Source organism: Rhinichthys klamathensis, unplaced genomic scaffold (genome assembly GCF_029890125.1).
Source record: "Rhinichthys klamathensis goyatoka isolate OS25496 unplaced genomic scaffold, OSU_Roscu_1.1 h1tg000011l_1, whole genome shotgun sequence".
Lineage (NCBI taxonomy): Eukaryota > Metazoa > Chordata > Actinopteri > Cypriniformes > Leuciscidae > Rhinichthys > Rhinichthys klamathensis.
This window is the reverse complement of record NW_026606564.1, coordinates 17,381,107-17,406,984: the sequence shown is the minus strand read 5'-3', so window position 1 is coordinate 17,406,984 and position 25,878 is coordinate 17,381,107. Positions and strand designations below refer to the sequence as shown.

General features: G+C 41.7%; 1 protein-coding gene across 1 annotated transcript in view; it reads left to right on the top strand.

Annotated features, from left to right (window-relative positions):
• The window catches only part of c8b (complement component 8, beta polypeptide), a 97,649-nt gene that overhangs the window by 40,214 nt on the left and 31,557 nt on the right, over window positions 1-25,878 (top strand). The window contains 7 exon segments of the mRNA XM_056265837.1: window positions 298-354; window positions 2,583-2,682; window positions 2,812-3,333; window positions 3,418-3,512; window positions 3,791-3,872; window positions 3,875-3,893; window positions 14,843-14,957. Coding sequence (XP_056121812.1) covers window positions 298-354; window positions 2,583-2,682; window positions 2,812-3,333; window positions 3,418-3,512; window positions 3,791-3,872; window positions 3,875-3,893; window positions 14,843-14,957 — 990 coding nt within the window.

The window sequence follows — 25,878 nt, the reverse complement described above, 5'->3', positions numbered from 1 at the left end:
GTTTGTCGGCTGATTCCCTTCAGTTGTCGGTGTCCTTCGAATGTCTTCATTGAAGCCTTCCCCTGTTAATCACTATAGCATGTGTAGTAGTTACTGTATTTCTACTGTGTTGAATCATAATTTCATTGTCGACCCACTTACTGATTAATAACTATTCCATTTGTGGACTGCCCTCCTCAGTGAACACTAACTCAAAATCATAACGTAATCTTTGAACTAATGCAGATAGTTGTAGTTGTGTGTTGTAGAATGCCTTCCAGTATATCTTCTTTATCTTTCTCCCTGAATGTATTGCAGAATATAAGCCAGTTTGATCTTTTCGGTGACATGGCCACCCCCCCAGACATCCTTTCAGTAAGTAAACCCCAGGAGAACCATCAACCTTGTGGTCAACCCCACTTAATGCAATACATAAAGATATTTTAATAGTTCCCAACTTATGTTTGTTAATACGACTAAAAGAACCTCACCCCCACTAAACCACCAGTTTGCGATGACCTAATTATATACAATCTGAGACTATACAGTATATTAATAAATCTGATATATAGTTGTCAAACTGAATATATATTTATACATCTGAAGAAATTGTTGTAATTCCAGTCATATATAGTTACAAGTCAGAATAAATTTAAAGGGCTCATGACATTAAAGGGATAGTTCACTTTGAAATTAATTTTTGGTATGTTTTAGCTTACCTCAAGGGCATCCAAGATGTAGGTGTCTTTGTTTCCGCAGTAGTTTCAATTTTGATATTTTTAGGTCAAACCGTTCTTGTCTGTCAGTCATATAATGCAGGTCTATGGTCACCACCTCAAAGAGCATGCACAGAAAAGTCCAAATTAAACATGATTTAATGACTCGTAAATGTAAGTACACATTGATGGCCTAAGACACGAAACGAGCGGTTTGTGTGAGAAAACGAACAGTATTTATATCGTTTTTACCTTTTGTAAACACAGCTACGTCCAAGTGATCTGAGGGCGCGGGCGCTTCGGTCTTTTCCGGAAAGCGCCGGAAGTGATCTCTCGCGCGTGTACGTCACTCATTGTTTACACAGAACAGAGATAGTAGGTAAGACGGCTAATTAAAATGGTACTAATTTGCGCTTATCTGGGATGTTTAAACCATAGTAAAAGAAAACAATTAAAAAAATTAAAAATAAAACAATTGTATGAGTGACGTACACGCGCGAGAGATCACTTCCGGCACTTTCCGGAAAAGACCGAAGCGCCGGCGCCCTCAGATCACTTGGACGTGGCTGTGGTTACAAAAGGTAAAAACGATATAAATACTGTTCGTTTTCTCACACAAACCGCTCGTTTCGTGTCTTAGGCCATCAATGTGTACTTACATTTACGAGTCATTAAATCATGTTTAACGAGTTCGTTTGCCCATAAAATCTTTAAGATATTAGGTTAAACTTATTTGGCTTGCTGTCCGCTGGAGAGGGGCTCGATGAAGCAGCTTCAACTCGAGCTCTGATATACCCCCCAGTGGCTAAATGTAGGACCTGTTAATTAAAGGGCAAGGTACCTAAGATGAAGGTGGAGTTTGGGGAGGTGGAGGGATACTGGAACAGCTGATACTAGGGAGAGGTAAGCGGCTGCTTATATACTCTGTTTGTTGATTGAAAGATTGGATGGGCTCGCTCCTCCCTAACTTACGTTTAGGAACTTCATTTAATTTGGACTTCTCTGTGCATGCTCTTTGAGGTGGTGACCATAGACCTGCATTATATGACTGACAGACAAGAACGGTTTGACCTAAAAATATCAAAATTGAAACTACTGCGGAAACAAAGACACCTACATCTTGGATGCCCTTGAGGTAAGCTAAAACATACCAAAAATTAATTTCAAAGTGAACTATCCCTTTAAAGTGGTCACATTTTTCTTCTGACATATAAGAGGTTTTTGTAAAACATCCTGCACATTTTATAGCTTAAAACGTCCTCTGCTTTATAGTCAGAGCATTTATTTTAACCGAGACGTAATCCACACACCCAAGTCTGCTGACAACAGGACAAATAGAAGAGTGAAAGAACGCTTGCTTTGATTGTCCAGTTTAAACAGCTTGTTTACATCTCTGTACATACTTTAGTAAAGTAATTACATTTTCTGTAAATTAGTTTTATATGGACAATTTACTCGCATGCAATAGCTAGTTGGCGGTGATACTGTTCCCTATGGAATGATGTTAGCCAATCATAAAAGTGGCCCTTTACTGACTAGCCTTATAGGAGAAGATACCCATTAAAAACTGACCATTTCAGCTCTGTCAGAATTGAAAATAAAAAAAATTGTACGCATTTATTTGTTTTTTGTGCAAAAATTAACATTACCAGTGAACCTCATGGAACATATTGAAATAAAAACGTGATGACCCATTTAAATGTAAATTCTGAATATACATAGTTTATATAATTTTAAATAATTGTTTTCTGATTGGCTCTCCTTGTAATATCACTGTGATATCTCTAATGCTCTAATATGTTTTATTGAGCGTGCAATGTATTATGATACAATAATGTAAATTATTGTAGAGTCAAATATCAAAAATGACATCAATATTCATCCCAGATGCCAGCGTCGCCTGCTACCACAGTGGATCCTGGAAGGAGACGCCGGCAGCTCCGCCCAGAACTCCTTACGCATTTTAGCCCACCGGCCGTGCCCTCGGGTAACAAACACGGCAAATCCCATTTTCTATTGAGAGTTACTTCGTTCCACTGTAAAATGCATTTTTCATCAAAGTGCAGCCAATTTAAAAACAGTGCTATTAATGAAACTGGTTGTTCTTGCTTCTCAGGTTATATGACCATGAGTACTATCCAGGCTGCTCACTGGACCCAACAATCGTTCGCCTCCCAGGCTGGTCCAATGGCCTTCGGTGTTCAGGCCCCATTGCAGGTGGCCCAGATGCTTCCTGGAGGCCAGCCTGTGATTTGGGGTCAGGCTAACCTCTTCCACTCTCCAGCAACTGGCCAGCAGCAATGGGCATTCGTCCCAGCCCAGACAGTTGGCATGGGGTCCCATCCGATTCCAGCCGCAGTGCTTCAGGGTCTGGTCCCCATTGCTGCCATGCGCCCTCACTCCTGTGAACCTCCCGAGGCTTCGTCCAACATCATGAGTCCTCAGCACTCTGGAGACTCTAAGCACACCCTAAACACGGACCCCCAGGAGGAATCCATAGCTGTTCACATTTGCACAAGCAAACAAGACACTGCACAGCCCTCTGGGAAACAGATCATGGACTGCGCTGCTGAGCTTGACTTTTCACAGATGAAATTGACTTCAGGGTCATCGATACCACCATCCCCAACTGACTCTTGTGAGTTCAAAACACTACGGCCAACGATTGAGATTTATCATGTGACTTGCATTATTCTTACTCATTTCGATTCCCTTTCCATAGGTGCTACTCCTGGTCCTGAGCAGGAAACCACGTCCCCTTCAACAGAGCCATTACTGGCTGCAGAAGACAGCTCAGTCAATCAGACAGAAGTTTTGGTAATGGTTATGTTTGAATCACAAGAGATTTTTTGGACTTTAGACATTCTGTTGACAATGAGTAAAGTTGCAACTACATGTCAACTAACTCTCATTGGAGTATTAGTAGACTCTCTGCTTAATATCTGCTAACTCTTTATTGTGATGCTCCTCCAACAGACATTCTACTGTACTGACTATAAGTAACTTTGGAACTACATGTCAACTTTTAATAGTCTACTAATACTCAACTAATACTCTAATGTTTTTAATCAATCATCTCATTCTCTGTCTCACAGGAGGCCTGTGCTCAAACTCTCAGCACTGATGAGATGCCACCAGAAGCTCAGATAAGCCTTCCAGACACTTCACAGCTAGACGCCTAAGAGAGATGTCTTCAGGGTTGGTTTCCTCTCTTGCTCACTTCCTTCAAAATAATATATGGGTTTCCAGTCCTCCTCCTGGAGGGTCACTGTCTTGCAGAGTTTATCTTCAGTCTTAATTAAACACACTTGAACCAGCTAATCAAAGTCTTTAAACCTTCTAGGCGAGTGTGTTGGGGCTAATCTCTTCAGGACACTGGCCCCCAATAGAGCAGGATTGAACACCCGCAAGAAAGGTGGCAGTCTTCAGGTCAAGCTATTGCCTCTTAGGGCCAGATTTACGAACAGCTTACTCCAGCGCAAACCTTCTTTTTGCGTTAAAAAACTACTGTCAGGGTTTACTTAAGACAAGCAGTGAAAAATTAGTGCTGAAAAGGCGTGGGCAGGGTTAATTTTGCGGCTGACCTTATTGCATATGCATTTGTAGGAGTTTCCCTTTCAGACGCAAAATTTATGGGAGGACAGTATTTAAATGAATCATGCAAAGTGATTTACTAAGGTTTGTGCTAGTCAATTTACTGGTATTTGCAGCATTATTTACTGCGCAAAAAGCATGTCGTAAGGCCCGATAAAGATATAGTTCTAAAAATCTTTCTCAATATTAAAGAATAGCAGAGTTCACACCACAGCTATAACGATAACGGCACAGAGAAACAATATCGTTGGAATCACTTTCAGAACGATTTTATCCAGCTGATGAATGATACAAATATTGACAGCCAATCAGAATCCATCTTGCTGTAACGAGCTCGAGCATTTAAAGTGACAGACAAGCACACGCTTATAATAAACAGAACGAGATAATATAGTTATCTTCATAGTTATTGTTCTTGGTGTGTGGTTTAAACCAGATGCTGATTTGCGCTGCTCTTGGTAGATTGAGTTGGTCATTATGGAAATGATCTGGCTGCGTCTGTGTTGTTTAATGTGCAGTAGATCACGCGCAGAACTTTTCATTCCCATCGGCGCTAATTTGCCCTGTTTAGTAATGTTAACCACAATTTGTGCAGATCTTGGATCCAAAGTGTCTTACAGCAGTAGACGTTCCTTCTGTCAGTTTTAGACTCGGGTAGAATGGTTAACACAATAAAGGTTTAAATTACAGCTGTCTCTCATTTTTATAATACTGTTAGAAAAACACACTTTGGTTTGCCAGTTCCTCAAAGGGGCTTTCATTTTTTTTAATCACATCCCTCGTTTGTAAATCGCTACGTTTTTTTGGTCTCTCGTGTCTATGAACTTTATTACTTTAACTTAATTTCTTTGCTGACTAAACCTGTATTTGCATGTTCATCCTTAGGAAGAGTCACCCTGAACAAAGAGAAGAGCACTGAGAGAATCCAAAAATCCCAGTGATGCAGATGGGACGTAAAATAACTGTGTTAAGCTCTGTGGGACATTTCACAAACTCTGATGACTGATAACAGAGAAAGTAAAATCTATTTTAATGAATAAAGTGGACCTTTAGTTTGCAATGGACTTGAAAATTGACTGTCTACAAGTAGCCACTATCTATTCAAATTACTTCAAAATGAAATATTTTTTGTAAAATATTACTAAGCTGTCACAATATGGGAAAATGGACCAGTGAGATCAAAGTTTAACTGCACTTGGAGATTCATTTCAATTGATATTTGTAATGCACAGATACATTCCAGTTTTGATTTATCACCTAGGAAGCTGTGTAGTTGCAATCTGCATATAAAGAAGACAAAAAGCATTGGTTTAAATAATGTTGCTTTTCTTTTTCTTGGAAGGAATTATACTGTATGTTGGCATTGTGGTGAGGCTTCTTACAATGTTTTTTTTTTTTTTTTTTTTAAAGCAACTTGACAGACATTCTCTTTTAGATTTTATACAATGATATATGTTTATTTAAAAATGAACATTTTTAATAAGAGTTTTCAAATAATTAAAATATCTAACATTTTCTAGCTTCAGTGTGTATAATGATACTTTCAATGTTATATGTTTTTGAATGTCTAAACATATTTGTTGAATTGTAAAATATCTGCTCTGGAGTTTTCTTTCTTCTGTTTTGAGGTTTGATTTACTCTATGTTGAAAGTTCAGTGTGGTTCATAAGCTATACTGTATACATATGTACCTCTTCAGGGTTAATGTTTGTTTTACTGACAAACTATTCCATTCTGCATTTTCCTCTGTGAATCTGTCGGAGTAGAAGGTCCTTGTTAATGGCTTCAAGTTTCATTGAATCAAGAAGTGTTGCAGATAAAGCGATTCAAAGACAGTTACTATCTGGATATGTCTATTTTATTACAAAAAATATCACTAGAATCAGTTTAATTTCTTTGTTGTACTGTAGTAATTTTCTCAAGTGACCCTTTTTGATGATAAAAATGTAAGAAAGTGCCATTTTAAGTTTTGTCCTACTCTGTACTGGTGCATTTTTAGTTTGCCTTATTTTGTCAAGTAAGAAAAAGGAGTAATGATGGGATTAATGGATTGATATAAACATTTGATTAACTAAAAAACATGACTATATGTAGCTAATTATCATTAAGTTTGGTTCAATGATAAATCCTGAAGACTAACAGCAAATCAACTGAAATAAAGCAAATATGTTGGTGTCATTGGTTAGATATGTTTACATCACATTTCTTTTTATATTTACTGTCCACATGATTTTACTTTTTCATTGGGCAAAATATAATTGTTTACATTATCATTTGGTATTGGTTAAATATGACCTTGATGTATGTTTTCATAAATCACTCCATTGAACATTCTTGATGTCATTATTTTAGATTTTGTATTAAGTTTAGGTTGATTCTTCCACAAACATGCGTTATAAGACTCAACAGACTGTATATAACTCATTCAGCACATGCTCATTAAAATTCACTCTCTGTCTGAGAAAAAGGAGTGCAATTGTTTCATTTTGTGAGAAATTGTACATTTTCTGAACATCCTAAAATTTTTGGATGTCATATTTTCAGCTGGCTATAGTTCTGCTTTTTATTACTATTTTTATCTCTGGATTAAAAATTCTGCATGAAACGGACATTGCGGTAGTCTTTTATTTCTTGCGATATTGCTAATGCTGCAATCTCATTTGAGTGTCAGTTTTGTCCCGCCCTCACGCCAGTAAATGTCATCAGTGTAGGAACTGAGCAGGGGTGCGTTTCCCGAAAGTGACATCATAAACCGACGTGGTTGAACGACCACTTTGCAATAATATGGTTTTGGGAAACAGTCGTGACTAGCTAGTTCATTTCTTCAACGATGCATCATTTTTTTTTTTTATTATCACATCGTTTTTTATTTTATTAAATGCTTGAAGAAAAAAACATTAACAACAAGTATTGTCCTTGTCATAACATAAAACAACAATACTCCAGAGTCCTTCAGTCTTTCAGTCCATATTAAGTTCTTCAACAATGCATCGTACTATGGTAGTGAAACAGCGAGTTACGTTGTTGTACGGGAAACACACCCCAGATCGGACAGACATGATTCGTTCAAATAGTCTGAGCCAACTAACGAACTCCGGACCCTAAATCAGATGATCTTCCATTTGGGACGCCATTCAGTCTAGAAACCCCTAGCTAAGTACTTTATGACCATGCAAGCTTGCAAGAGATGATCCTAGCTAAAGGAAGAACTTGTCAATGTTAGGCAGTTAACCCAAGACTCATGTTTGAAAAGACAACACATCGTGACTCGCACGAAGAAAATCATGAGTTAACGCCAGAGGTTGTTTGATCCCACGATAGAGATACAAAACAGACCACCTTCATGTAAGAGTAATGAACAAAGCCTTGTATCGCTAAAATTAGTTCCTAACAGCTTAGAAGTCCTCCTGAGGGTCATCAAAAGGGTAAAACGTGCGATAGTTTGTAATACTCCTTTGTGTTCATTGCAGAAGCCCTCTCAGTTGACTGTCCTTTGGAGGAAGTATCTGTAAATGCTTAAATAACTTATATTGCATGTACTGATTTAGCTAACAAGTCCACATCAACAGAAAGGCCGGGACACCCCTCCAAATCATTGAATTCAGGTGTTCCAATCACAGTTGTATAAACTCAAGCACTAGGCATGCAGACGCTTCTACAAACATGTGTGAAAGAATGGGTCGCTCTCAGGAGCTCAGTGAATTCAAGTGTGGTACCGTGATAGGTTGCCACCTGGGCAATAAGTCCATTCATGATCTAAATATTCCACGGTCAACTGTTAGTAGTATTATAACAAAGTGGAAGCAATTGACCATTTGCAAAGACCCGACCCCTTTAGTTACTGTTGCCATGTCCGACAAGCCACGCCGCTACATCGCGAAGCAGAGAGGACACTGACAATGCGCTGACAGACAGGACAGGCCAGGTTTGAAAGTCTCAACTTTCAAATTTGAGAAATAAAGAAATTAAAACAATAAATACTGTTTTGTGGCTCTTTAATGTGTCTGACAGATCGCTGTAGAGCCTAAGTTAAAGCTGCTTGTGAACTGATCATCTCTTCCTTCTAGTTAATTTATAGCATTAAAAAAACATGAATGAACATCAGAAGGAATGTTGTTTCATTCGTGGAAAGACGTCAGTACACACCGTTTTTCAAGTTCAAATCCTCCCATGTTAATCTACTAACTCTCCTGACTGCTTTGTCGGACAAAAATGGCGGATTCGGCGGATTATGATTGGTCAGATCGCCTGTCAATCAAACTACCTGCAAAGGGTCAATTGGGAACAACAGAAACTCAGCCACAATTTGGTTGACCACGTAAAATCACAGAGCGGTGGCGCACAGTGTGCAGAAAACGCCAACTTTCTGCAGTCAATAGCTACAGACCTCCAAACTTCGCGTGGCCTTCGGATTAGCTCAAGAACAGGGCGTAGAGCTTCATGGAATAGGTTTCCATCGCCGAGCAGCTGCATCCAAGCCTTACATCACCAAGTGCAATGCAAAACGTGGGATGCAGTGGTGTAAAGCGTGAGATGATCAGTAATCTGGTTCAGTTTTTAGTTTTTTCACTTTTACTCACTCTACACCATCTGTGAACCAGTGGCATTGACAGTCCCTCTTCCTCTCTCAAGACATCTTCTTCCAACTTGGTTGAGTTTAGGCTTCTGCGGGTTATCAAATGGGCACCACCTTCCTCGATGTTTCATCGATTTAAGCCCATGACATCTCGAGGGGGCTCGGCGGGGGAACTAGCGTCCTAATTTCACCCCCGCTCTCCACCTCCAAACTCAAGATGTTCTTGGCCCTTTGCCATGTTGGTTCTTCCACCGCTCATTTCGTTGTATTTTGTATCCATAAAATAGTGTTCAACAATTCTGTCTCATGCAGCTCTGCCACTAGGTTGGTCCAAGTGCACTGGCTGGAGGTCATCATCAGGCTGCACCACAGGGGTCCTCTCTGTTCGGATGGTGGCAATGTTGTGTGGTACAAGCCACTGTCAGGTGCAACCCTCAGACTTTTTGCCCAAAGGTAATTTCAATACATGCCCTTGTTCTGGCTAGAGGTGCATTTAAACAGGTTTGTGGAGCGGGGTTTGGGTCAGGGAATGGCATCATAAAATAAATCCTGCAATCATAGCCCCTGTCTCCAAGCAGGATCCCATTATAATCACCTGTGCAATAGAAAAATGCAGTTCAGTTAGGCACAACATTAGTGTACATAATACAGTGAGCTTGAGATTTATTTTTCTCTTACCATGTTTACATAGTGTGCATAAATGTGACTCTCTGCAGATCCTTGAGTGTTGCACAGATCTAGGCCATTCGGCTTCTGTTTGTGATATGGCACAAGAGATTTAAGTCAACTGCATGGTACTTATTGATGATTCATTTCCTTCTATTACTAATCTGAAATAATACACTTCTTAATTGTAGTCTACCTGCATATTTATACCGTGAACCCCATTTCTGTTCACAAAGTCCCCTTATGGGGCCTTGATAGGAATGTGGGTGCAGTCTATGGCACCAACTACATTAGGGAAGCCAGGGGAAACATAAGTAATGCTTACTGGCATGATCATGATTGCATGATCTTCAATAACAATTACAGAATAATGTACCTGCAATGGAGTTTTACAACCTGGGGTCTTAAGTGGCTTTGAAATTGCACAAAAACTCTCAAGTGCCAGGAATACTTTGCGAATGGCATGACAGACAGCACTTTTCTCCAATAGTGTACAGGAAAGTGCCACTCGCAAATAATCTCAGGCCAAAGCACACAGTCTGTGCTTGTTGTTGTTAAAGCCCGACTCTGACGAGTCGAACTTTAATACAAAGGTCCAACAAATGAATCAGGTACATAATACCCTCATGACTTTCCAAAAGTAAACTATCGCTCTGCACTGAAATATCCAATCTATCCCACATTACACGTTGAATTCAGAAAGTTTGATCTTACGGACCTGTTGCTGACAGCAACTCTGGGATGAGCTTCGGAGAACCAAGAGCGCCGTGACAATGCTGCCGTGAGGAACACTTCTCCTCGACCCCAGACTGGTGCCTGTGTGTGTGTGTTGAAGTGAGAGCAGTGGCTGATGGCTATGAGTTAGATGTAGCTTTAACTCTTGTTAGTTGTGAGCCTGCAGTGGTTGCTAACTGTCCTTGCTACTGACTTACTTTATTGCCTTGTGTAGGTAAATAAATGGTATTATTATTGTCTCTGTTTTTTTTTTGCTCTATCTTGAAGATTTATTCCCTTACTTTTGTATATGAAAATCAAATAAACATCCCCTTATTATCCCCCAACCTGCAATAATTTGTTAAATAACACAAATATAATTTATGTATTTAATCTCACTTTATTAACCAATGTCTTTGCTTTGATCTTCAGTGATCCAATTCAACCAAACTAAGCAACTTGACTTGGGCTGCGTTCCAGTCCAAAATGGTCATGCTCTTCACTCGCAAACTTCCCTCCGTCTTGTTCACTCGGATGTACGTCACTGCTTTTTATTTTTATTTATTTTTATTATATTATGACAACAAAAAACATAAAGGTCTCATACATAGACATTAACATATAAACATGAAAATAACATACATAAACGTGTGTATGTGTGTGTGCATGTATTACTGGGTGTGTAAGTGGAAATAACTTAACAGAAGAAAATCTTACAGATACAACAGACATGATCAAAAATGAACTAAATAGTAATAAAAATAATAATAAAAAAAAATAATAAAAAAAAAAAAAAAAAATTAAGGCTAATATGATAAAAAAAAAAAAAAAAAAAAAAAAAAAAGATGTCTCTGATCTCCCCTTGGCCAAGACACACTACAATGGGCTATAGGCGATAAGACGATGTGCACCGGAGCCTGGGGCCCAAGGACCCCCCATCACTCACCACCAAGAACACTCCCCACCTCCGGCCGTCACACACATGCCATGCTTACCCTGTTTGTTTGTTGTTGTTGTTGTTGTTGTGTTTTTTTTTTTTTGTGTGTGTGTGTGTGTGTTTTTTTTTCCTTCCCTTTCTTTTCCTTTTTTTTTTCTTCTCTTTTTTTTTTGCTCGTGATAGATGTATATGCATGTTAGCTAGTGTGTTGCATTAAAAGAAAAAAACGAGACGTGTAGCGTGGAACCAGCTCCATGCAAACCCAGGTCACCACGATCATGCCTCGCTTATCCTGCTTAGGCCTAGGTGTTTTTTTTTGTTTTGTTTTTTGTTTTTCCTTGTTTTAAGCAACCAATTAAATGTATCTCGAAATGTAATGCATTAAGAAAGGTAATACATGTAGTGCTTAACCTGACAGAAAACCAGAGATGCAGGGCAAAAGAGTACAGGCAGACGGAGTGAAGGTACTATCTCAAGGCCCCAGGCTCCACACTTGCCCAGAATATGAGTTGATAGAGTTTAGAAATCATGTTTTTTGTATCTGTAATTTTTGTTATCTCATCACTTAATTTTGAGGTTTGTAATGTGTTATTGGTAATATTAATTTTGGATTTAATTAAGGATTTTAGTTGTTGATAATGTAGAAACTCTTCTCTCCCAACCCTGTATTTTTGTATTAGTGTATTGAATGATATGAGTTGGTTATTTTCAAATAGGTGATGGAGGTGGATGATTCCGCTGCGCTGCCATACTGGGAAATACACTTGAGTGTTTTGCAGTTTAAAATCTGGATTATGCCAAATTGGAGTATATTTGCAAGGTGTTATAAGTGATCTGGTAATTTTATTAGTTTTCCACCAGGCTGTGAGAGTTGAAGAGATTGTTATATACTTAAAATAATTCAGTTTTTTTATTGAAGGTGGTAAAAAGGCAAGGTCTGCAATTGACGTGGGTGTACAATGATTTTGTTCTAATTCTAGCCATGGGTTGCTTAACTTGTGCTTTTGAGTCCATTTAAATAAATATTGTAATTGATTTGCTAGAAAGTAGTATAGAAAATTTGGTTGGATGTACGTCACTGCTTACGTTGCACGAGTGCCCACTACTGCGGAAACTGCAATTGGCTGAATTGGAAGCCCTTGATCACTTGGAATCAGCCATGGAGTTGATTTATTATTTAAAAAAAATTTCCTTTAAGAATTTGTTTAATGCAGCATCCAAATGTATATAGGTGTGTTTGGGTTGTTTTAAATTAAAAATATATATAATTAATATATCAGAGTTGTTTGTCGTGGTGGTGATTAGACGAGATCTGCGGTGACGTCACAATCGTGTTGCATTGTGGTATATGGAGCTGCCTGAAGTGTACATATGAAGTAGACTCGCTCCCTCGGTCAAAATCGAGGGAACAAGTGTCTGTCCATATAAACTTCCCTCGTCCACTTCACGAAGTGGAACGCACTTCAAAATGGCCGCAGGGATTCCCCCGAGGGGGAAGATCGCAAGCGCGTTTCTAAAAGTGGACTGAGCCTTGGACTCTTGACAAAAGACTTGAGACTTGACTTGAACTTCCAAAAAATGACTTGTGAACATCTCTGCCCTGTTGTAGTCCTTTGTAGTTTTTCTCTGTTGATTCGTCTCCCCAGGTGTGTCTTATTAATCTGTTATCTTGATATGCTTGTTTGACCCTGTGTATATATAGCCCTTCTCTTGTGCTTTGTTAGTCAGTCTTTGGTGTTTCCCATGTGTACGTTCTCTATGCTCTTTGTCTTTCCTGGTTGTTGTTATGTTAGCATTTTTGTTAAACGCTTGTTAAACCCCAATTATAGTAACAATTACGTATACAATATTGTAATGCATTACTTGATTTTAAAAGTAACTTTCCCCAACACTGATTGTGGACATACTGTACAACTGCAGCCATTTTGTCTGTCATTGTTATGTTGTTGTTTTTGTTCTGTTTTTTTAGGCCTGTATAAAAAACTCTATACATTCGGAAAGAGAGATTAAGCAGTGCATTAAGTTGCATATTAGAATATAACTGTGCGAAAAGCATGTCAATTGTAAAAAAAAATTTAAAAAGTCTGAAAAACAAAGAAAATTACATGTCAGTTAATGTAAATAAGATCATTAATGTTTAACAGAGAGTCCAATGGTTACATTGAATGCAGCTCAAAACAAACAATTTTCTATTGATTTTGTCTGTTCGCTTTGATGAGACTCATTTACGAGAAACCAAGACTTGAAATAACACATCCTGGAAAAGCCTGAATGCCCGTAGGTTTTTGATTTGTTCTACCCTTAAAAGGAGAACACATTAAAATACATTAGATGTTATGTTTTTAAAAAATGTATGTTATTTGATGGCTCAAAATAAATATTTATAGTTTTATTGCAAAACGTTGCAAGTATGAAAAATGAAATGCTCTCTAATACAAGTAATTTAATATTATAGAGGTGCACAATTTAACTGCAGCATTGTCTCTTGTGTATAAAAGCCGATGTGTATGAACGTCGTCACAGAGTAGAGGAGGGGCTGCTGGGTAGGTCTGAGGGTTTAAGGTCTGGTCCTGGGTTATCTAGTCTACTATTATCTAGGTTTACCTGACATTACAATGCAAAGTTTTCTAAGAGCTAATTCAGCTTACAGAGAAACAATACTTTGTCTGGGCATTATATGGTACGTAGGAACATTTTACTTCATGAGCATGAATGTACAGTGTATTTGCTTGGTTTCCAGTGATCTAAATAAATGTTTCCGTTTGAATGATTCACTTTTTGATGTAATCATGTTGGTCATTGTGCACCATTCAGAGAATTGTTGACCATTTAGTTTTGTGACTGTAGTGTTCAGTGGACTGTAGACAGCAACATTATCAATCTGTTATTATAAAATAAATACAAATATACAAAAATACCAATAATTTAGAAAAAAAAACAGTAAACCCCTCTTTAATAAAATAATAAAAATGATCGGTAACACTTTACAATAAGGTTCATTAGTTAACATTAGTTAATGTATTAACTAACATGAACTAACAATGATACATTTGTTACAGTATTTATTAATCTTTGTTAATGTTAGTTAATAAAAATCCAGCTGTTCATTGTTTGTTCATGTTAGCTCACAGTGCATTAACTAATGTTAACTAATACAACCTTTGATTTTAATAATGTATTAGTAAATGTTGAAATTAATATGAAGTAAGATTAATACATGCTGTAGAAGTATTGTTCATTATTTGTTCATGTTAACTAATGTAGTTAACCAGCCCGATCTCACGGCAATTCGTACGAATTTTACAAGGTGGCTAATTCGTACTAATTCATAAGACCTCACTCGTACAAATTCGTACGATTTTTGCTAATTGGTACATATTTTACGAGTTACCAAATTCGTATGAATTCGTACGAATGAGCTACCCCTGACCCCGCCCCTAAACCTACCCATCACGTGGGTTTAGACAAATTGTACAAATTCGTACGAGTGAGGTCGTATGAATTAGTACGAATTAGCCACCTTTTAATCACTCGTACGAATTGTTCATGAGATAGCGTTGAGTTAACCAATGTTAACTAATGAACCTTATTGTAAAGTGCTACCATGCTTGATGGTTTATGAAATAAAATAAAATAAAAACATAAATCTGCTTCCAACAGTGCTGTAGTGCTTTGCAGTTCAGGAGACGCTGTTCAGCCGCCTAAAGACCCCGTGGACTGTTCACTGTCTGAATGGTCTTCATGGACGCGCTGTGACCCCTGCTATAAGAAGAGGGTGAGCACAGACTTCTGAATATTGTCTGGTTTTCTGTCTGGTCTTTTATACTCTGTTTATTAATTTATTTATCACCAAAAACGACACTGAGACATTTGGAGTGTGCAGAGGAATAAAATATATCTTTGTTATAAATATTTTCTATTTATATTATTTTCTGAAGAGACACAATCCATTTATTTGATGAACAGGCTTTATTCACAAAGAAACATTCATCTAGCCTAGAAATCTAGATGCACCTTAGCGGCAGCAATGTAATTGGCAGCCAGGGTCATATAGCAACTCTCCGTTGGCTTTCGAACTGGAAAAACCAAACTCTAGTCAGGCCAATCACATCATGTATAGAGTCGTTGGGCGGGCTTAATGTTATGTCTGAAAACGTTCAGTAATGTTTCCTGTTGGACTCTGTGATGTTATGCACTGCGAGTGACAGGTTACGGTGCCTTTAAGGCTTACGGCAGTGATTTACGGCAAGGGTCAACAAATGTGAGGTTTGCGTCAGTTCAGTAAACACAACATTAACGAAGCTACACGTTTGAGCTTCAGCAAGAACCAATGAGGTTCATTTTGGTGTTACGCAGCACGTTTGAGCTTCTGTAAAAACCAATGAGGTTCATTCTCGTGTTACGCAGCACTTTTGAGCTTCAGCAAGAACCAATGAGGTTCATTCTCGTGTGACACATCACGTTTGAGCTTCAGCAAGAACCAATGAGGTTCATTCTCGTGTTACGCAGCACGTTTGAGCTTCAGCAAGAACCAATGAGGTCCATTCTCGTGTTACGCAGCACGTTTGAGCTTCAGCAAGAACCAATGAGGTCCATTCTCGTGTTACGCAGCACGTTTGAACTTCAGCAAGAACCAATGAGGTCGATTCTCGTGTTACGCAGCACATTTGAACTTCAGCAAGAACCAATGAGGTCCATTCTCGTGTTAAGCAGCACGTTTGAACTTCAGCAAGAACCAATGAGGTCCATTCTCGTGTTAAGAAGCACGTTTGAACTTCAGCAAGAACCAATGAGGTTCATTCTCGTGTTAAGCAGCACGTTTGAGCTTCAGCAAGAACCAATGAGGTTCATTCTCGTGTTACGCAGCACGTTTGAGCTTCAGCAAGAACCAATGAGGTTCATTCTCGTGTTACGCAGCACTTTTGAGCTTCAGCAAGAACCAATGAGGTTCATTCTCGTGTTACGCAGCACGTTTGAGCTTCAGCAAGAACCAATGAGGTTCATTCTCGTGTTACGCAGCACTTTTGAACTTCAGCAAGAACCAATGAGGTCCATTCTCGTGTTAAGCAGCACGTTTGAACTTCAGCAAGAACCAATGAGGTCGATTCTCGTGTTACGCAGCACATTTGAGCTTCAGCAAGAACCAATGAGGTCCATTCTCGTGTTAAGCAGCACGTTTGAACTTCAGCAAGAACCAATGAGGTCGATTCTCGTGTTACGCAGCACATTTGAACTTCAGCAAGAACCAATGAGGTCCATTCTCGTGTTAAGCAGCACGTTTGAACTTCAGCAAGAACCAATGAGGTTCATTCTCGTGTTAAGCAGCACGTTTGAACTTCAGCAAGACCCAATGAGGTCGATTCTCGTGTTACGCAGCACATTTGAACTTCAGCAAGAACCAATGAGGTCCATTCTCGTGTTAAGCAGCACGTTTGAACTTCAGCAAGAACCAATGAGGTCCATTCTCGTGTTACGCAGCACGTTTGAGCTTCAGCAAGAACCAATGAGGTCCATTCTCGTGTTACACATCACGTTTGAGCTTCAGCGAGAACCAATGAGGTCCATTCTCGTGTTACGCATCACGTTTGAGCTTCAGCGAGAACCAATGAGGTCCATTCTCGTGTTAAGCAGCACGTTTGAACTTTAGCAAGAACCAATGAGGTCCATTCTCGTGTTACGCAGCACGTTTGAGCTTCAGCAAGAACAATGAGGTCCATTCTCGTGTTACGCAGCACATTTGAACTTCAGCAAGAACCAATGAGGTCCATTCTCGTGTTAAGCAGCACGTTTGAACTTCAGCAAGAACCAATGAGGTCCATTCTCGTGTTACGCAGCACGTTTGAGCTTCAGCAAGAACCAATGAGGTCCATTCTCGTGTTACGCAGCACGTTTGAGCTTCAGCAAGAACAATGAGGTCCATTCTCGTGTTACGCAGCACATTTGAACTTCAGCAAGAACCAATGAGGTCCATTCTCGTGTTAAGCAGCACGTTTGAACTTCAGCAAGAACCAATGAGGTCCATTCTCGTGTTACGCAGCACGTTTGAGCTTCAGCAAGAACCAATGAGGTCCATTCTCGTGTTACGCAGCACGTTTGAGCTTCAGCAAGAACCAATGAAGTCCATTCTCGTGTTAAGCAGCACGTTTGAACTTCAGCAAGAACCAATGAGGTCCATTCTCGTGTTACGCAGCACGTTTGAGCTTCAGCAAGAACCAATGAGGTCCATTCTCGTGTTACGCAGCACGTTTGAGCTTCAGCAAGAACCAATGAGGTTCATTCTCGTGTTACGCAGCACATTTGAACTTCAGCAAGTACCAATGAGGTCCATTCTCGTGTTACGCAGCACGTTTGAGCTTCTGCAAGAACCAATGAGGTCCATTCTCGTGTTACGCAGCACATTTGAACTTCAGCAAGAACCAATTGGGTTCATTCTCGTGTTACGCAGCACTTTTGAGCTTCAGCAAGAACCAATGAGGTCCATTCTCGTGTTACGCAGCACATTTGAACTTCAGCAAGAACCAATTGGGTTCATTCTCGTGTTACGCAGCACATTTGAACTTCAGCAAGAACCAATGATGTCGATTCTCGTGTTACGCATCACGTTTGAGCTTCAGCAAGAACCAATGATGTCCATTCTCGTGTTACGCACCACATTTGAGCTTCAGCAAGAACCAATGAGGTCCATTCTCGTGTTACGCAGCACGTTTGAGCTTCAGCAAGAACCAATGATGTCCATTCTCGTGTTACGCAGCACATTTGAACTTCAGCAAGAACCAATGAGGTCCATTCTCGTGTTACGCAGCACGTTTGAGCTTCAGCAAGAACCAATGAGGTCCATTCTCGTGTTACGCAGCACATTTGAACTTCAGCAAGAACCAATGATGTCCATTCTCGTGTTACGCATCACGTTTGAGCTTCAGCATGAACCAATGATGTCCATTCTCGTGTTACGCAGCACGTTTGAGCTTCAGCGAGAACCAATGAGGTTCATTCTCGTGTTACGCATCACGTTTGAGCTTCAGCAAGAACCAATGATGTCCATTCTCGTGTTACGCAGCACATTTGAGCTTCAGCAAGAACCAATGAGGTCCATTCTCGTGTTACGCAGCACGTTTGAGCTTCAGCAAGAACCAATGATGTCCATTCTCGTGTTACGCAGCACATTTGAACTTCAGCAAGAACCAATGAGGTCCATTCTCGTGTTACGCAGCACGTTTGAGCTTCAGCAAGAACCAATGAGGTCCATTCTCGTGTTACGCAGCACATTTGAACTTCAGCAAGAACCAATGATGTCCATTCTCGTGTTACGCATCACGTTTGAGCTTCAGCAAGAACCAATGATGTCCATTCTCGTGTTACGCAGCACGTTTGAGCTTCAGCGAGAACCAATGAGGTTCATTCTCGTGTTACGCATCACGTTTGAGCTTCAGCGAGAACCAATGAGGTTCATTCTCGTGTTACGCATCACGTTTGAGCTTCAGCGAGAACCAATGAGGTTCATTCTCGTGTTACGCAGCACGTTTGAGCTTCTGCAAGAACCAATGAGGTCCATTCTCGTGTTACGCAGCACGTTTGAGCTTCAGCAAGAACCAATGAGGTCCATTCTCGTGTTACGCAGCACGTTTGAGCTTCAGCAAGAACCAATGAGGTCCATTCTCGTGTTAAGCAGCACGTTTGAACTTCAGCAAGAACCAATGAGGTCCATTCTCGTGTTACGCAGCACGTTTGAGCTTCAGCAAGAACCAATGAGGTCCATTCTCGTGTTACGCAGCACGTTTGAGCTTCAGCAAGAACCAATGAGGTTCATTCTCGTGTTACGCAGCACATTTGAACTTCAGCAAGTACCAATGAGGTCCATTCTCGTGTTACGCAGCACGTTTGAGCTTCTGCAAGAACCAATGAGGTCCATTCTCGTGTTACGCAGCACATTTGAACTTCAGCAAGAACCAATGGGGTTCATTCTCGTGTTACGCAGCACGTTTGAGCTTCAGCAAGAACCAATGAGGTCCATTCTCGTGTTACGCAGCACATTTGAACTTCAGCAAGAACCAATGATGTCCATTCTCGTGTTACGCATCACGTTTGAGCTTCAGCAAGAACCAATGATGTCCATTCTCGTGTTACGCAGCACATTTGAGCTTCAGCAAGAACCAATGAGGTCCATTCTCGTGTCACGCAGCACGTTTGAGCTTCAGCAAGAACCAATAATGTCCATTCTCGTGTTACGCAGCACATTTGAACTTCAGCAAGAACCAATGAGGTCCATTCTCGTGTTACGCAGCACGTTTGAGCTTCAGCAAGAACCAATGAGGTCCATTCTCGTGTTACGCAGCACATTTGAACTTCAGCAAGAACCAATGAGGTCCATTCTCGTGTTACGCAGCACGTTTGAGCTTCAGCAAGAACCAATGAGGTCCATTCTCGTGTTACGCAGCACATTTGAACTTCAGCAAGAACCAATGATGTCCATTCTCGTGTTACGCATCACGTTTGAGCTTCAGCAAGAACCAATGATGTCCATTCTCGTGTTACGCAGCACGTTTGAGCTTCAGCGAGAACCAATGAGGTTCATTCTCGTGTTACGCATCACGTTTGAGCTTCAGCGAGAACCAATGAGGTTCATTCTCGTGTTACGCATCACGTTTGAGCTTCAGCGAGAACCAATGAGGTTCATTCTCGTGTTACGCAGCACGTTTGAGCTTCTGCAAGAACCAATGAGGTCCATTCTCGTGTTACGCAGCACGTTTGAGCTTCAGCAAGAACCAATGAGGTCCATTCTCGTGTTACGCAGCACGTTTGAGCTTCAGCAAGAACCAATGAGGTCCATTCTCGTGTTAAGCAGCACGTTTGAACTTCAGCAAGAACCAATGAGGTCCATTCTCGTGTTACGCAGCACGTTTGAGCTTCAGCAAGAACCAATGAGGTCCATTCTCGTGTTACGCAGCACGTTTGAGCTTCAGCATGAAACCAATGAGGTTCATTCTCGTGTTACGCAGCACATTTGAACTTCAGCAAGTACCAATGAGGTCCATTCTCGTGTTACGCAGCACGTTTGAGCTTCTGCAAGAACCAATGAGGTCCATTCTCGTGTTACGCAGCACATTTGAACTTCAGCAAGAACCAATGGGGTTCATTCTCGTGTTACGCAGCACGTTTGAGCTTCAGCAAGAACCAATGAGGTCCATTCTCGTGTTACGCAGCACATTTGAACTTCAGCAAGAACCAATGATGTCCATTCTCGTGTTACGCATCACGTTTGAGCTTCAGCAAGAACCAATGATGTCCATTCTCGTGTTACGCAGCACATTTGAGCTTCAGCAAGAACCAATGAGGTCCATTCTCGTGTTACGCAGCACGTTTGAGCTTCAGCAAGAACCAATGATGTCCATTCTCTTGTTACGCAGCACATTTGAACTTCAGCAAAAACCAATGAGGTCCATTCTCGTGTTACGCAGCACGTTTGAGCTTCAGCAAGAACCAATGAGGTCCATTTTCGTGTTACGCATCACGTTTGAGCTTCAGCAAGAACCAATGATGTCCATTCTCGTGTTACGCAGCACGTTTGAGCTTCAGCGAGAACCAATGAGGTTCATTCTCGTGTTACGCATCACGTTTGAGCTTCAGCGAGAACCAATGAGGTTCATTCTCGTGTTACGCATCACGTTTGAGCTTCAGCGAGAACCAATGAGGTTCATTCTCGTGTTACGCAGCACGTTTGAGCTTCTGCAAGAACCAATGAGGTCCATTCTCGTGTTACGCATCACTTTTGAGCTTCAGCGAGAACCAATGAGGTTCATTCTCGTGTTACGCATCACGTTTGAGCTTCAGCGAGAACCAATGAGGTCCATTCTCGTGTTACGCATCACGTTTGAGCTTCAGCGAGAACCAATGAGGTTCATTCTCGTGTTACGCAGCACGTTTGAGCTTCAGCAAGAACCAATGAGCTTCATTCTCGTGTTACGCAGCACGTTTGAGCTTCAGCGAGAACCAATGAGGTTCATTCTCGTGTTACGCAGCACGTTTGAGCTTCAGCAAGAACCAATGAGGTTCATTCTCGTGTTACGCAGCACGTTTGAGCTTCAGCAAGAACCAATGAGGTTCATTCTCGTGTTACGCAGCACGTTTGAGCTTCAGCGAGAATCAATGAGGTTCATTCTCATGTTACGCAGCACGTTTGAGCTTCAGCAAGAACCAATGAGGTTCATTCTCATGTTACGCAGCACGTTTGAGCTTCAGCGAGAACCAATGAGGTTCATTCTCGTGTTAAGCAGCACGTTTGAGCTTCAGCGAGAACCAATGAGGTCCATTCTCGTGTTACGCAGCACGTTTGAGCTTCAGCGAGAACCAATGAGGTTCATTCTCGTGTTACGCAGCACGTATGAGCTTCAGCGAGAACCAATGAGGTCCATTCTCGTGTTACGCATCACGTTTGAGCTTCAGCAAGAACCAATGAGGTCCATTCTCGTGTTGCGCAGCACGTTTGAGCTTCAGCAAGAACCAATGAGGTCCATTCTCGTGTTACGCAGCACGTTTGAGCGTCTGCAAGAACCAATGAGGTTCATTCTCGTGTTACGCAGCACGTTTGAGCTTCAGCAAGAACCAATGGGGTTCATTCTCGTGTTACGCAGCACGTTTGAGCGTCTGCAAGAACCAATGAGGTCCATTCTCGTGTTGCGCAGCACGTTTGAGCTTCAGCAAGAACCAATGAGGTCCATTCTCGTGTTACGCAGTACGTTTGAGCGTCTGCAAGAACCAATGAGGTTCATTCTCGTGTTACGCAGCACGTTTGAGCTTCAGCAAGAACCAATGGGGTTCATTCTCGTGTTACGCAGCACGTTTGAGCTTCAGCAAGAACCAATGGGGTTCATTCTCGTGTTACGCAGCACGTTTGAGCTTCAGCAAGAACCAATGAGGTCCATTCTCGTGTTACGCAGCACGTTTGAGCGTCTGCAAGAACCAATGAGGTTCATTCTCGTGTTACGCATCACGTTTGAGCTTCAGCAAGAACCAATGAGGTCCATTCTCGTGTTACGCAGCACGTTTGAGCTTCAGCAAGAACCAATGGGGTTCATTCTCGTGTTACGCATCACGTTTGAGCTTCAGCAAGAACCAATGAGGTTCATTCTCGTGTTACGCAGCACGTTTGAGCTTCAGCAAGAACCAATGAGGTCCATTCTCATGTTACGCAGCACGTTTGAGCTTCAGCAAGAACCAATGAGGTTCATTCTCGTGTTACGCATCACGTTTGAGCTTCAGCAAGAACCAATGAGGTTCATTCTCGTGTTACGCAGCACGTTTGAGCTTCAGCGAGAACCAATGAGGTCCATTCTCATGTTACGCAGCACGTTTGAGCTTCAGCGAGAACCAATGAGGTTCATTCTCGTGTTACGCAGCACGTATGAGCTTCAGCGAGAACCAATGAGGTCCATTCTCGTGTTACGCAGCACGTTTGAGCTTCAGCGAGAACCAATGAGGTTCATTCTCGTGTTACGCAGCACGTATGAGCTTCAGCGAGAACCAATGAGGTCCATTCTTGTGTTACGCAGCACGTTTGAGCTTCAGCAAGAACCAATGAGGTCCATTCTCGTGTTACGCAGCATGTTTGAGCTTCAGCAAGAACCAATGAGGTCCATTCTCGTGTTACGCAGCACGTTTGAGCTTCAGCAAGAACCAATGAGGTCCATTCTCGTGTTACGCAGCACGTTTGAGCTTCAGCGAGAACCAATGAGGTTCATTCTCGTGTTAAGCAGCACGTTTGAGCTTCAGCGAGAACCAATGAGGTTCATTGTCATGTTACGCAGCACGTTTGAGCTTCAGCGAGAACCAATGAGGTTCATTCTCGTGTTTTCGCAGCACGTTTGAGCTTCAGCAAGAACCAATGAGGTTCATTCTCGTGTTACGCAGCACGTTTGAGCTTCAGCAAGAACCAATGAGGTTCATTCTCGTGTTACGCAGCACGTTTGAGCTTCAGCAAGAACCAATGAGGTTCATTCTCGTGTTACGCATCACGTTTGAGCTTCAGCAAGAACTAATGAGGTCCATTCTCGTGTTACGCAGCACGTTTGAGCTTCAGCAAGAACCAATGAGGTCCATTCTCGTGTTACGCAGCACATTTGAACTTCAGCAAGAACCAATGAGGTCCATTCTCGTGTTACGCAGCACATTTGAACTTCAGCAAGAACCAATGAGGTCCATTCTCGTGTTACGCAGCACGTTTGAGCTTCAGCAAGAACCAATGAGGTCCATTCTCGTGTTACGCAGCACGTTTGAGCTTCAGCAAGAACCAATGAGGTCCATTCTCGTGTTACGCAGCACATTTGAACTTCAGCAAGAACCAATGATGTCCATTCTCGTGTTACGCATCACGTTTGAGCTTCAGCATGAACCAATGATGTCCATTCTCGTGTTACGCAGCACGTTTGAGCTTCAGCGAGAACCAATGAGGTTCATTCTCGTGTTACGCATCACGTTTGAGCTTCAGCAAGAACCAATGATGTCCATTCTCGTGTTACGCAGCACATTTGAGCTTCAGCAAGAACCAATGAGGTCCATTCTCGTGTTACGCAGCACGTTTGAGCTTCAGCAAGAACCAATGATGTCCATTCTCGTGTTACGCAGCACATTTGAACTTCAGCAAGAACCAATGAGGTCCATTCTCGTGTTACGCAGCACGTTTGAGCTTCAGCAAGAACCAATGAGGTCCATTCTCGTGTTACGCAGCACATTTGAACTTCAGCAAGAACCAATGATGTCCATTCTCGTGTTACGCATCACGTTTGAGCTTCAGCAAGAACCAATGATGTCCATTCTCGTGTTACGCAGCACGTTTGAGCTTCAGCGAGAACCAATGAGGTTCATTCTCGTGTTACGCATCACGTTTGAGCTTCAGCGAGAACCAATGAGGTTCATTCTCGTGTTACGCATCACGTTTGAGCTTCAGCGAGAACCAATGAGGTTCATTCTCGTGTTACGCAGCACGTTTGAGCTTCTGCAAGAACCAATGAGGTCCATTCTCGTGTTACGCAGCACGTTTGAGCTTCAGCAAGAACCAATGAGGTCCATTCTCGTGTTACGCAGCACGTTTGAGCTTCAGCAAGAACCAATGAGGTCCATTCTCGTGTTAAGCAGCACGTTTGAACTTCAGCAAGAACCAATGAGGTCCATTCTCGTGTTACGCAGCACGTTTGAGCTTCAGCAAGAACCAATGAGGTCCATTCTCGTGTTACGCAGCACGTTTGAGCTTCAGCAAGAACCAATGAGGTTCATTCTCGTGTTACGCAGCACATTTGAACTTCAGCAAGTACCAATGAGGTCCATTCTCGTGTTACGCAGCACGTTTGAGCTTCTGCAAGAACCAATGAGGTCCATTCTCGTGTTACGCAGCACATTTGAACTTCAGCAAGAACCAATGGGGTTCATTCTCGTGTTACGCAGCACGTTTGAGCTTCAGCAAGAACCAATGAGGTCCATTCTCGTGTTACGCAGCACATTTGAACTTCAGCAAGAACCAATGATGTCCATTCTCGTGTTACGCATCACGTTTGAGCTTCAGCAAGAACCAATGATGTCCATTCTCGTGTTACGCAGCACATTTGAGCTTCAGCAAGAACCAATGAGGTCCATTCTCGTGTTACGCAGCACGTTTGAGCTTCAGCAAGAACCAATAATGTCCATTCTCGTGTTACGCAGCACATTTGAACTTCAGCAAGAACCAATGAGGTCCATTCTCGTGTTACGCAGCACGTTTGAGCTTCAGCAAGAACCAATGAGGTCCATTCTCGTGTTACGCAGCACATTTGAACTTCAGCAAGAACCAATGAGGTCCATTCTCGTGTTACGCAGCACGTTTGAGCTTCAGCAAGAACCAATGAGGTCCATTCTCGTGTTACGCAGCACATTTGAACTTCAGCAAGAACCAATGATGTCCATTCTCGTGTTACGCATCACGTTTGAGCTTCAGCAAGAACCAATGATGTCCATTCTCGTGTTACGCAGCACGTTTGAGCTTCAGCGAGAACCAATGAGGTTCATTCTCGTGTTACGCATCACGTTTGAGCTTCAGCGAGAACCAATGAGGTTCATTCTCGTGTTACGCATCACGTTTGAGCTTCAGCGAGAACCAATGAGGTTCATTCTCGTGTTACGCAGCACGTTTGAGCTTCTGCAAGAACCAATGAGGTCCATTCTCGTGTTACGCAGCACGTTTGAGCTTCAGCAAGAACCAATGAGGTCCATTCTCGTGTTACGCAGCACGTTTGAGCTTCAGCAAGAACCAATGAGGTCCATTCTCGTGTTAAGCAGCACGTTTGAACTTCAGCAAGAACCAATGAGGTCCATTCTCGTGTTACGCAGCACGTTTGAGCTTCAGCAAGAACCAATGAGGTCCATTCTCGTGTTACGCAGCACGTTTGAGCTTCAGCAAGAACCAATGAGGTTCATTCTCGTGTTACGCAGCACATTTGAACTTCAGCAAGTACCAATGAGGTCCATTCTCGTGTTACGCAGCACGTTTGAGCTTCTGCAAGAACCAATGAGGTCCATTCTCGTGTTACGCAGCACATTTGAACTTCAGCAAGAACCAATGGGGTTCATTCTCGTGTTACGCAGCACGTTTGAGCTTCAGCAAGAACCAATGAGGTCCATTCTCGTGTTACGCAGCACATTTGAACTTCAGCAAGAACCAATGATGTCCATTC